Here is a 12,407-nt window from a genome sequence, read left to right as displayed (position 1 = left end):
CCCACATTAACATGAGATTGATTTGTAAATGAAGCCCCACTAAATAGGATGGCCACTATGATCATTCCGGAGACAACCAACTAAGGTCAAAAACTCCACCACCCAATGTGAAGGAGGAGTTGAACACCTGATTGGCAAAGAGTACAGAAGATGGTCCCCAGTTCTCCTGGCAAACATTAAACAGTAACAAATTTGGAGATAGCATTATCTCCTTTGTCATTCTCTGCTCAGATTTGGCCCATTCTCTCTTTTGAGAGTGCTCTCTGCTTAAGACTCAGTTTGCTTTTACTTTACTTTTACCTCACTTTCACTTATAATAAAATTATTTTGCATGGCTTTTTGTGTCTGACTTTAAATTTTCTTTCATTGGAACACAAGAACTGAGGTTTGGAGTTTCAGCTCCCTGCTTTCCTATGACAGTAGGACTCTCCTCCACTGGAGAGTAGCTGGTTTCCAGGGACTCAAGATGGATAAGCTCCTAGATGGTAGAGATATCCCACCATGGGTGAAAGTTCCCAAAGACCTGAAAGACCCAGAGGTGTTAGAGTCCAGATGTGACTACTGGAAGCCCTGTTCAGCCCACACAGATCTCACATCCCTTACATTGAGCATAAGCAAGGCCATGCTTGCAACTGAAGGCTCTGGAATCTTCAGATCTCACCAAGGTCATGGTTTATGGCTCCTACTTGTTTTAGCTCCATACCAAGTCGATGCTTCAGTACATGGCTGAGTGGCACCACCAGTAGCAGGAGAGAATGCTCAAACTAGAGGAAGCTAAGAATGCCCTTGAACTAGGTCTTTGGGTGAAGTGAAGCCAATTTCCAGCCAAAGTGACCAGGACCAGGATATAGAGATGAGGTTGTGACCAGAGATGGAATGGGTCTGGCTTGGTTTAAATTCTTCTACAACTTCTACAGCCAAAGGAATTAAGGAAAACCTAGATGTTTTGGGGTCTCTTTCTTGCTCTGAGTCCTGATATGAATTTCTCTTTCCAAGGTTGCTAATGAAAGAATAAAGCTTTTTTTTTTTTAAAAAAAAAAAGATTTAAAAAATTGTTTTTAATTAGGATATTACAACTTTTTTTCAGAAAAAGTATAACAGATTATACAAGTCACTTTTTGTGAAACATTAATATTTAGCAATGTTTTCTTTAGCTGAAATATTATTTCAGTTGTAAAAACCATCTCCGGTTACCAAACAACATAATCAGAAACCTTATCAGATTTAACTTGCTTTTACAAATATCCTAAGAATTCTTTAGCTAAACAGTATTTTCAATAGAAAAACATAATTTTAAAAAGTTTGGTATCTTTCTGTCGTTTTATGTACACATATTAACTGTCCTTTTTTAGAAGATGATCTCATTAAGCACTGTAAAATAAAGGCAAGAGCTCATCACCTTTTAACAAAAATATTTTGTATGCAACAATTGCAAGTATCAAAGATATCATTTAGTGATTAAAACTTCCTGCTACAAAATATTAAACAAAATACATTTATTGGATTGTTTTTCACTTTTCAGCCACCCTCTGGCATCAAAAATAAGGACATCCCATTAATAAAACCTGCAGTGCAATTGGCTCAGTTGTTAGCTTGGGCCACTCTGTCCCCACCTTCCATTATTCTTTTTTCTCCCCAAACGCCCCCACAGTGGCACCATATTATTAAAAACATTAAGTTCCTGGGATTTATGCTTCACATCAAGACATCATTTGAGTAATTTCAAATGATGTATAGCTATTCATGTAAAAAAGATGTTTTGTGGTCACAATTACCTCAAAAAGTAATTATATTCAAATAACCTGACATATCAAGCCTTAGCAATTACAAAACCATGATTTTGACACATGGCAATTTATAAGTTACGCAAATGTGAAATGATAAAAGATGTGAACAGCTGTTCTGTATAAGTGTTCAATTTAAGAGTGCTGCGAAACTCAGGTAATGACTTTATTTTTTTAGTTAACATAACCAGCCCACGGTACAGCATGCTAAATCATAAAGTACAAGTCCGAGGAAGGTAATACCTTTACTAAGTTACAAAACTTTGGCAAATCAGCACAGTACTCTATAATACAATAAAATATTATTTATGTTGAAGTCATATAGACTTAGTGATGATTTTTACTCTAAAAATATCATTTAAATACCAAATCAAAACACTGTGGTTTTTAGCAGAGCAAGTTATTTTATACAATTTAATGTCTTTTAAAACTATACAAATTCTCATTTTAGAGTCAGTTCCCCCTTGCAGGCTGTGCTAGTCTGTATTAGCAAGGTGAGTGTGTATGTATGAGGAGAGGCTCTGCTTGCTCGGCTCTGGGATTGGTCCAAAGTCAGGTACAGTTCCAATGCCTGAAAAGTGTTAAAATTCTATTTTAAGAAGACTCAACATCAATATCCATTTCTCCCGAGTACTTTAAAAAAATTTTGTTAAATTTCACATAAATACTAAAACCCTAGAAATTAGTCATTTCAAGCCATAATAACCTCAGATGATCCCTTGGATTTTAGAAGCCCTGTATCTTTTTGTTTTGATCAAAAGTCACATAGCCTTACTCCAGGTTATTAGAAAAAAAATTCTACCTAAAATACAGTTTTACTTTTTAAGTAACAAATAAATACACTGTCTGCTTGGAGAGACCTGGGGATTTGATATTCTATACTGACTTTATCATTTTTCTACAAATGCCACTGCCACCATTGGTCCTTATGTTCCTCTTGCTGAAGCTGTCAACTCTTCAATCTCAGCATTTAATTTATGTATTACCCATTCCATTGCTTCTCGGCCTTTACTAGCATTAGAAGATATCATGGTCGCCATCAGTCCTTCCAGGTAACTGCTAAGGCTGACTCCCTGCACAGAGATGACGGCTTCCTGAGTCAAAATAGTCTTTTCTGGGTCTTGAGGGTGTGGTTTGTAGATAAGTCTCTCATCCCCTGAAACCATATTTGTAAAGGAAATATTAGTCGATTTAAGCTCCATTGTTTTCTCTACAGGATCAACTACAGAATGTTCTTGCACATATGTTTTGGTTCTTGCTGAACCAATAAGAGACTTCACGATGGAAGGCAGTCCCCACTCTGTGCTAAGAAGTCTGTGGCTGTGCAGCCTTCCAGAGGGATCTACATGCCTGTCAAGCACATCAACTCCAACCACACTCGGGTTCATAGGGTTTGGGTATTTATGCATTGCAGCTGTTGTAACATTTTCCCATAGGTGGTCGAAGACGTGCTCCAAGGTCCAGATCTTCATGCTGCCTGTGGCTTGAGTCTTGTCTGGAGATTCTGGGGGACAATGAGGCACTGAGGTACACTATCCAGGCCAATCCGCGCCCAGCGGCCGCACAGCGAGCAGGCAAGAATAAAGCTTTAAATAAGTAAAAAAAAATTAAAGTTATGTGTCATTTACTAGAAATATATTGAAAATAAAGAGGCAAAAGTAATCAGGCAAATGCATGAAAAATAAAAGCAGGTCTGGTAATATAATGTTCAAGCTGAAATCCAAGGCTAAAAGCACCCAACAGATAAAAATACATATTGCATAGTAACAAAGTATACGTTAGATGAATTAGATGTAATACACATAAACCTTTATGCAATCATCAGCAAAAATTCATGAAAATGTAATAAAATCTTATCATCTTAATTTATACTGCAAGGATATACCTTTTTCAGAATGTTAGATCATGTTAATAAAACAATTAAAGATAAACAAGATGAAAACTGACCCTGTTTTAAACTAAAAATGAAAAGGGGTGGGGATGTGCTTCAGTGGTAAAGTGCCACTTTATCAGTGGTGTTTTGAGTTCTTTATATATTCTGGAAATTAATGCCCTATCTAAGGTTCAGGTGGCAAAGATTTTCTCCCATTCTATAGGCTTTCTTCATGCTCTTAATTGTTTCTTTTGCTATGAAGAATCTTTAGTTTGATGCTATCCCATTTATTTATTTTTTATTTTATTTCTTGTGCTTTAGGAGTCTTGTTCAGGAAGTCAGATCCTGTGCCAGTATCATATCAGTATTTTAAAAAGTTGCCTTGGCCATACCCCAGACCAATATCAAAAGCCCTCAAGCCAGGCCTGGTGGTACTTACCTGTATTCCAGCTACCTGGGAGACTGAGGCAGGGGGCTTGCTTAAGCCCAAGAGTTCAGTAGTAAAGTACTTGCTGAGTATGCACAAGCCCTGGCTTCAATCCTCAGCACTGCAAAAACAAATAAATACTCTATGACATCATCTTTATTCAGATATAAGTATATGTCAGTTGCAAGTCATTTTCCAAAACTACTTTCCTTCTATTTTGAAGATTCTGTTACTATTCTGTTTACAATTAGTTAGACTATTCTCTTGAGCATTCTGAGTTAGGAAAAATAAGCATATTATATAGTAAATGCTTTATGTCTAAAATTGTGTTTCTTATGCTCTGACAGAAGAATGATATCTAACCAGAGTGAGTTTCAAATTCTTGGATCTCAGTTCTCAATAATCTGTAGATGTTTTCTTCTAAAATGACTTCTAGTGTTGCCAATACAAAGTCGAGTAGCTCTGTAATCCCCTTTTGTTGCATATAACATGTTGTTTCTGCCTGAAAGTGTTTTAAGTTTTTATCATTAAAGTTCAACACCAATCCAAATTTGTGGTTGGTTGTTTGAGTTCTTCTGGGAGTCAAAGATTGGGGGATTTCTGTAGGGGGGGATCAATGAGTTAGGATCCAACAGAATTGGATAATCCAGGGCCTATATCTGCCGTTCATTTGGGGGTAGTAAGTGACAAGTGGGAAGAATCCTAGAAGGGAACAATTGGAGACATATATGGTTAAGTGATTGGGACCTCTGTAGAAATTTTTGAGATTTAATAAGAATTAGAGATCTAAGTATCTAAAGTCATTGATTCAGTCCATGAGTTTATTGATTAGGGCACTAAGGTGATGAATGATCAATTGCAAGCCTGGGATCATCGAGGAATTACAAGTCTTTGGGAATCTTTTTTGGGTGGACCAATAGGAGTCATGGCTTGGGGCCTGTGCACAGTGGTAAAGTGCCCCTACGTTCAATCCTGATACAAAAAAAAAAAAACATTAAAATTATAATCAATAAGCTACTGATAACAGATATAAAATTTTTTGTAACTCATAAGCCAATTATGTAATTTCTATTCTTATGCCCTTCCAGCATTAAAAAAGCATTCAATTGTCTAATTTTCCTTTAGAAAAATAATTGATACATTTAAAAAAGTAGAGTTTTGTAGATGGTAGCTATTCAGAAGGCTGAGGCAAGAGGATTGTAAATTCAAGGCCAGCCTAGGGAAATTAAGGAGACCCTGTCTTAAAAAAATAAATAGGGCTGGGGATTCAGCTCAGTGGTAGAGCACCCCTGGGTTCAATTCCCTCCACTGATAGGAGGAGCTTGTTTTTTATTTATTTTTATATATATGACATAAAAGCACATATCCCCCAAAAGCTCATGTGGGAGACAATGCAAGAAAGTTTAGAAGTGAAATGGTTGGGTTATAAGAGCCTTAATCGAATCAGTGCATTAATCACTGAGAGGTTAACTGGGTGATAACTATAGGCAGGTAGGGTGTAGCTAGAGGAGGTAGGACATTGGGTACATGACTTTGGGGTTATATTTTGTCCCTGGGGAGTAGAGCTCTGTTTCCTGATTGCCATTTCCTGAGCTGCTTTCTTCCACCATACTCTTCTGTCATGATGTTCTGCTTCATGTAGATACAGAGCAATGGAGTTGGCCACCTATGACTGAGAGCTCTAAAATCTTGAGCCACAAACAAACTTCCTCTCCTCTACATTGTTTTTGCTAGGTCTTTTGGTCTCAGCAATGAAAAAAGCTTCCTAAAACTCCCCAATAATTCAAAAAATGAGGAGAGGGTTTTGCTAGTTGACATGCTTTAAAATTCAACAAAATCAGAAAAATTAATATATTACCAAAATATCTTAACCGGTTGTAAATTAAGGAACTCTTTACTAAACTAATCAGTACTAAATGAGTCTACACTATATAAACTCTTACAGTCTGTAGATAAAGATCCAAATTCATTTTATAAAAGACACTAAAATATACTGCTATAAAAAGAAGATGGAGATAATCTTTCACTAATATTGAAGCCAGTGAGTGGGTTAACTTGCTCTGAGCACTAGCAAATCTGTGTTTCATTGTTTCTGATTTGCCTTACTTCTCTATGCCTCACTCCCCACATAATTAACTGATAAGTCCAACTTTGTCTGAAAAAAAAATAGACACCACCAGTCATACAACCTCCTGAGTTAATCTTTCTTTAGGCTTCTAGGCATTTCTGGTGATCTGTGGATAACAACCAAACCATATCAAGGGAACTGATATCTCCCCAAATTAATAACCATTCTGGTGCTACCTAGCTATGGCAAAAACTACACTATCCAGAAACCACATATAAGTTTTTGCACCTGTAACCCCCAGCAAGATGAAATTTGAGTGACCATCCCCCATCTTCCACCTGCAGGTTTGTTGCCTATAAAGCTTTTTCTTTACCAGCTACTCTGTCTTTCAAGTCATTAGATTCATGTGGTGGTGAGGGAACCATACTGGTATCTTTTCGGCCAGTGGCCAAGTCAACAGGGTGACAAGAAAATAGGAAATTTGTCTACATTGAACTCTTTTGCAGAGACTCTTTTGATGACAGTCCTAAAATCAGTCTGGGTGAAGATTCCTGGAGAGGCCCAGTTAAGACATTTCAGTGGAGAAAGGGATTGCCACTTTAGATGAATCCCAAAGACACATTGGACTGATCCAAACATATCACATATTTTAAGATTCTTCTCATTCACAATATGGATGAAAAAATTCTAAATAGAATAGCAGCAAATAAAATACAGATGCACCTCAAGAGAATAATATACCATAAATATTAAGATGATTCCAGGAATGCTAGTATGTTTTAATATGTGTAAGTCAATCAACATAATTTCTTATATAATAATTTCTTACACAAATACTTTAGAAATGTCACACAATGCTATCAATTAACATGAAAATATAAATTAATGTAAATATAATTATAATTAGTATAAAAAGTATAAATCAATATAAAATATAACTAATATTAAAAGTATATAGTATAAAACTCAATAGCCATTGTATGCATGATAAAAACTGGAGATAAAATAGCAACAGAAGGAAACCATTTAAACTTGACAATGCCACCAGGTGCAGTGGTGCATACCTGTAAATCCCAGCTACTTGGGAGGATGAAGCAGGAAGATGATTAATTTGACATCAACCTGGGAAACTTGGCAAGACCCTGTCTTAAAATTAAAAAAATTAAAAAGGACTGGGTGCTGGGAGCCATTAGCCAAGTAGGTATGACAATTTCCTTGCCAGCGTACCCCATGTTGCTTAGTGGAAGGACTCGTGGAAATAGGACATTTTGCAGTGACATTGCATGTAGGTGACCTTGCTCAAGGACCAGGGCGGATTAGGGTGTTCCCGGTTTAGGATAATCGGGTTTAGGGCATTCCAGGTTTAAGATTATTCCTGCTGGGAATAGGGCGTATCCTGCTGCCTGAGTTCCCCTTGAGTTCTCACGGGATTCAGACAGTATTTTTTGGGAGATAGAAGCCCAGTGGAGGTGGATTTGGGCAGAGAACGTGGATTTCCCCAGAACGTGTTTTTAGACGGCTGGTGTGAGTTCGGGAATAAAGAGTTGCTGTTTGAATCTACAAGCTGTGTGGTGGCTCGTGATTGTGTGCCCAGCCAGACTGCGGCATTTGTGCCCAGCCAGACTGTGGCAACTGGGGATGTAGCTCAGTGGTTAAGTGCCCTGGGATTCAAACCCTGGTACTAAAGAAAAAAATAAATATGAATAAATAAATAAAAGGGCTGGAGATGTAGTTTAGTTGTAGAGTACCCCTGGGTTCAACTATAGTACCCCCCCCAAAAAAAACCCAAAAAGTTGACAATACCATCTTCCAAACATTTCCAGAAAACTTCATACTAAATGGTAGAAGGTTTAAATCAATTTCATTAACATGGGAAACAAAAGAGGGATGTTTTCTACCATATCTATTATCCAATATTATTTTGTATACTCTTTCTCTGCATTTTCCATACAACTTTCTGCAATGATGGTCATGTTTCATATATAGCACCATCCAATACAGTAGCCAATGGCCTTATGTGGCTACTGAGCACTTGAAAAGTACCTAGGTGACTGAGACACTGAATTTAAAAAAAGTTTTTTTGTGGTGCTCAGGATTGAACCTAGGGTCTTGTATATGCTTAGGCAAGTGCTCTACTATTGAGTTCCATGCTCAGCCCTGAATTTTAAATTTTGTTTAGCTTAAATTTTAACAGTAGCCTTAGTGGCTACTGTACTGGACAGCTAATACCATGAAAAAAAAGAATAAATAATATTATCAAATATCAGATAGAGAAAGAATATTATCTATATCTGATATGATTATATAGTTTGAAAACCTAGAAGCTGGAGATATAGCTCAGTGATAGAGTTCTTGCCTAGCCTGCATAGACCATAGGTTCAATCTCCAGCATCACATACACACAAATGATAACCTAATAAACTATACTAAGAGGCTACCGGAATTTGTAGTTTTGAATCAGTACTAGATAGATGTTATAAAAATGATGCTTTTTTCCTCTATACCAATAAGCAGATGGGATCAGCAAAAATAAGTCTTAACTATGACAAAAGATATTATAAATACCTAAAAATAAATTTAAACATGAGATGACAGATTTATACAAAAATATCATTGAGTCATATGAAATAATCAGAGACACCAAATGTAGATACAAAGGCTTAATGTAATGAAAATATTAAATCTCCCCAAACTATTATATTGAAGTTATATAACTCCAATCAGAATTACAATAGTTTCATTTTGTTGTTTTTTTGAGGGGGGGCGGTGGGGTGGGGATTAGCATTCACTTTGAAATGTGATAAAATGATTTTAAACTTCAGAGACTTCACAGAAAATAAAATTTCAAGAATAAAAATCCTTTGAAATGAAATAGATTAGAGAGATATTTTCCAGATTATGTTCGTATTCCATATATGGTAAGATTCCACTGGTCACTTCCCCTATTTGTACAACCTCCTCTCCACTGATTTGATGTATCTCTGTTTACCTCCCCTTACCCTATTTTTCAAAAGCCCTTTTCAGTTTGGTTTTGAAATGCTTGCAGATTTGTGAGATGGGAATGGTCTCCCTATTGCAAAAATCTCATTCTAGTGAAAGTTTCTTCCTAACTGAGTCTGGATTTGTATATATTTGACACAAAAAACAAAGTTTGATCTCATATTTCATACTATGCAACAGAGTATATTCCAATTAGATTAAAGGTTTCAGTGGAGAAAGCCAAAACAATCATTGAAATAAATGTTAAGACTATCTTTCTAGAAAGAACTATCTAGAATAGAGAAGGTGAACCATGCAAGATGGAATTAGAGAAGTCATAAAGGAAAGCTTAGACATTTCTGATCAGAAACTACATTTTTTATAATTATTTATTAAAAGATACCTATAAATGCAAAGTACAGGCAGGGTTGGGAAAAACTATTTCAACATAACTGACAGAGTGTTAATATCACCAATGTGCAAAGGGCCTTCCAAAAATTGCTATGAGGGACTGGGGTTGTGGCTCAGAGGTAGAGTGTTCACCTAGCATGTGTGAGGCACTGAATTCAATTCTCAGCACCACATATAAATAAATGAATAAAATAGAAGTCCATCAACAAAAAAATTGATATGAAAAAGTCAAATTACCTTAAAGAAAATGGGAAAAAGGACATGAAAACTGGAAGAAGAGGGGAAAAACAGAAAAAAAAGATTTGCAATTGTACAAGTAGTGAGAAAATGCAAATTAAATTGATTAAATATTAATAGCCCTCGAAATGGCAAAAATTAAAGAAAGCATCAACATCCAGTGCTGGAGGGAAACGGAAGGAAAATCTAAGCATATGTTCTAACTTCACTTGTTTTAGTTGACTTTAAAAATTGCCAATTTTGGCCGTGCATGGTGGTACACACCTGTAGTCCCAGCTACTCAGGAGGCTGAGGCAGGAAAATTTCTTGAGCCAAAGGAGTTCAAGTCCAGTCTGGGCAACATAGTGAGACTCTGCCTTAAAGGGGGTGGGGCAAAAACAATACCATTAATTTGGAGGTCACACAGCTGAGCAATATTTTATTAGTTTCCCACCAGTTTTGCTTAGATTATTCCTTTGAAACTTGGGTCATATGATAATGGTTGCTTAAATTACTATTCAGGGATTTGAAGGCTACTATTCTCAAAAGTAGTGACTCCACTTGGGCCTGTGCTGGTATCTTATGGGTGACTAAAGCAGGGTCAAAATTGTGTAGCATCTCAACCTTCATATTATGTCTGTTTCTTTTGCTACCTTAAACTTGGATTCAGGCTGTTTCTGTTCAAATCTGCACACAGACATGTTAGTCATTTAGGCAATGTTTATCTGGAACTGGCAGCACAAAATTTATGTATGTGAAACTTGCCCTAATCTTTCTTCCCCCCTCTAGACTGATCACACCAAGATGAGGATAATAAAGATATTTTCAAGGAAGGCCATCACAGACTTGTTATTATGTGCATATCAATCTCCATGTTTTACAACATCCCATTCAAGATCAACAGAGTAGTGCCTAGAAGTCTCCCCTAACCTAAGCCCCCTCCTTTCTCCCTTAACTGAGGATAAAAGGAGTTCAAAATTTATGCTGAGTTAAAATGGTTATTTTAGGATGCTATTTTACCATTTTTCAGTTTTGCTGGCTTATCAAATAAATCTTCTTTCTTGCCCCAACAACTTGTCCTCTGTTCATTGGGCCCCTTTTTGAGTTTCACATTTGTAACAGTGGGACTGGGAAACATTGCAGCCTTTGGAGGAAGGAATTTGGCTATATCTATTTAACAATAACACAGTACCTTTACCAGCATTTAATAATAAAACTTCAAAATATAAGAAGTTACAAATTGATTGGCACAATGAAAACCTGGCATCAACAATACAGTGGAAAATTCTCATTCTCTTTCCCCCTTCTCTGTAACTCATGATTAACAAGCAGAAGAAAATCATCAGGAAAGATATACATATTTTATACACCCCAACTACCAAGTTTTAACCAACAGACACACAGAGTACACTAAACCCAACAATTGGAAGATGGTGTTCTCAATCAAAATATGAAAGTTTTGAAAACTGGCCAGGTAATTGAGACTTTGGGCAAGTTTCATCAAGTTTCAGACTTGACATCACTCAAAGAGCATTCTGAGGCCACAAAGCAATTGGGTTAGAAATCACTGACATAAGGCTCAACTTTCTGTTTGGTAAAATGAAATTGTGTCAGGAAACTAACATTTTCTACACTCCCTCTACATGCTTTCTTTGAGACATCAATTCTGAGAAAAAAAGCACAACAGAATGAGTAAGGTCAAATCATGAAAGGCTCCTTTGGGCAGCATTTCTACCCCAGTGGACCAAATCCCAGGTAAGGTGCAGCCAGCACTCAGTCGTCTTTGTTTCCTTTCTGTAAAACTCTGCTCATTCCCCCACGTTCCAGGGGACACCGCTGGCACCCAATATAAAAAGCACCCATTCCTCTACCCTTTGAGTCTCAGAGAATTTTTGCAAGTTATTTTTAAAAATATTTATTTATTTTTTACATACATGACAATAATGGAATGCCTTACACTCATTATTACCCATTTACAGCACAATTTTTCGTAACTCTGTATAAAGTATGTTCATGCCAAAATTATGGCATTATACATATACTCTTTTTTTGCATTACAATTCTTAATACACATATATGCCACAATTTTTCATACTTCTGTTTGCATATAAGTTATGTTGACACCAAATTCAAATCTTCATACATGTATTTTGTATAATAATGACCATCACATTCCACTCTCCTTGATAATCTCCTTCCCCCTCCCTTTCCCTCCCACCCCTCTTCCCTATCTAGAAATAATCTTCCTCCCATGCTCTCCTTCCCTTTGAGTCACCCCCCTTATATCAGAGAAAACATTCGGCATTTGTTTTGGGGGGGATTTTTGCAAGTTATGACAGTGGCCTTCTAAATAATTCAGGGATCAAAAGGGGGTGGGGAGTTATTGGATCCTCAGAAGAAAATTCAGACTCAGTGTTCATGACAGTATAAGAAAATCAGAAAGGAGTTTGAAAGCGAGCTAAGATACACCACTACGGATGTCACCCACATCCCCTTGCTCCCTCCACAGATCCACAGTTCCCGGCGCGGAATCACAACACCCCGCGCCCACAGAGGTTAAACTCTGGCTGCCGGCGACTTCCGCTTCCTGGCCTAAGTCTGACACGTACGACCTCCTCCCCTCTCTCTCTCTCTCCCTCTCTCTCCCTC

The 12,407-nt window shown here is 37.0% G+C and overlaps 1 protein-coding gene and 1 pseudogene across 1 annotated transcript; one reads left to right on the top strand and one right to left on the bottom strand.

Moving 5' to 3' along the window:
• The first annotated feature begins 466 nt into the window (after positions 1–466).
• LOC107144215 lies at positions 467–812 on the top strand (annotated as a pseudogene).
• A 669-nt stretch (positions 813–1,481) lies between these two features.
• Positions 1,482–4,284, bottom strand: LOC125614088 (PRELI domain containing protein 3B-like). Its single transcript, XM_048796365.1, has 2 exons — positions 4,097–4,284; positions 1,482–3,370 (listed from the first exon to the last, which is right to left on the bottom strand). The coding sequence occupies exon 2, from the start codon at positions 3,254–3,256 to the stop codon at positions 2,711–2,713; it is 546 nt and encodes a 181-aa protein (XP_048652322.1). The 5' UTR covers positions 3,257–3,370; positions 4,097–4,284; the 3' UTR covers positions 1,482–2,710.
• Between the last annotated feature and the right edge of the window lie 8,123 nt (positions 4,285–12,407).

The sequence above is a fragment of the Marmota marmota genome, unplaced genomic scaffold (genome assembly GCF_001458135.2).
Source record: "Marmota marmota marmota unplaced genomic scaffold, marMar, whole genome shotgun sequence".
NCBI lineage: Eukaryota > Metazoa > Chordata > Mammalia > Rodentia > Sciuridae > Marmota > Marmota marmota.
The sequence above is the reverse complement of the archived record's forward strand: the minus strand, read 5'-3'. Positions and strand labels throughout refer to the sequence as shown.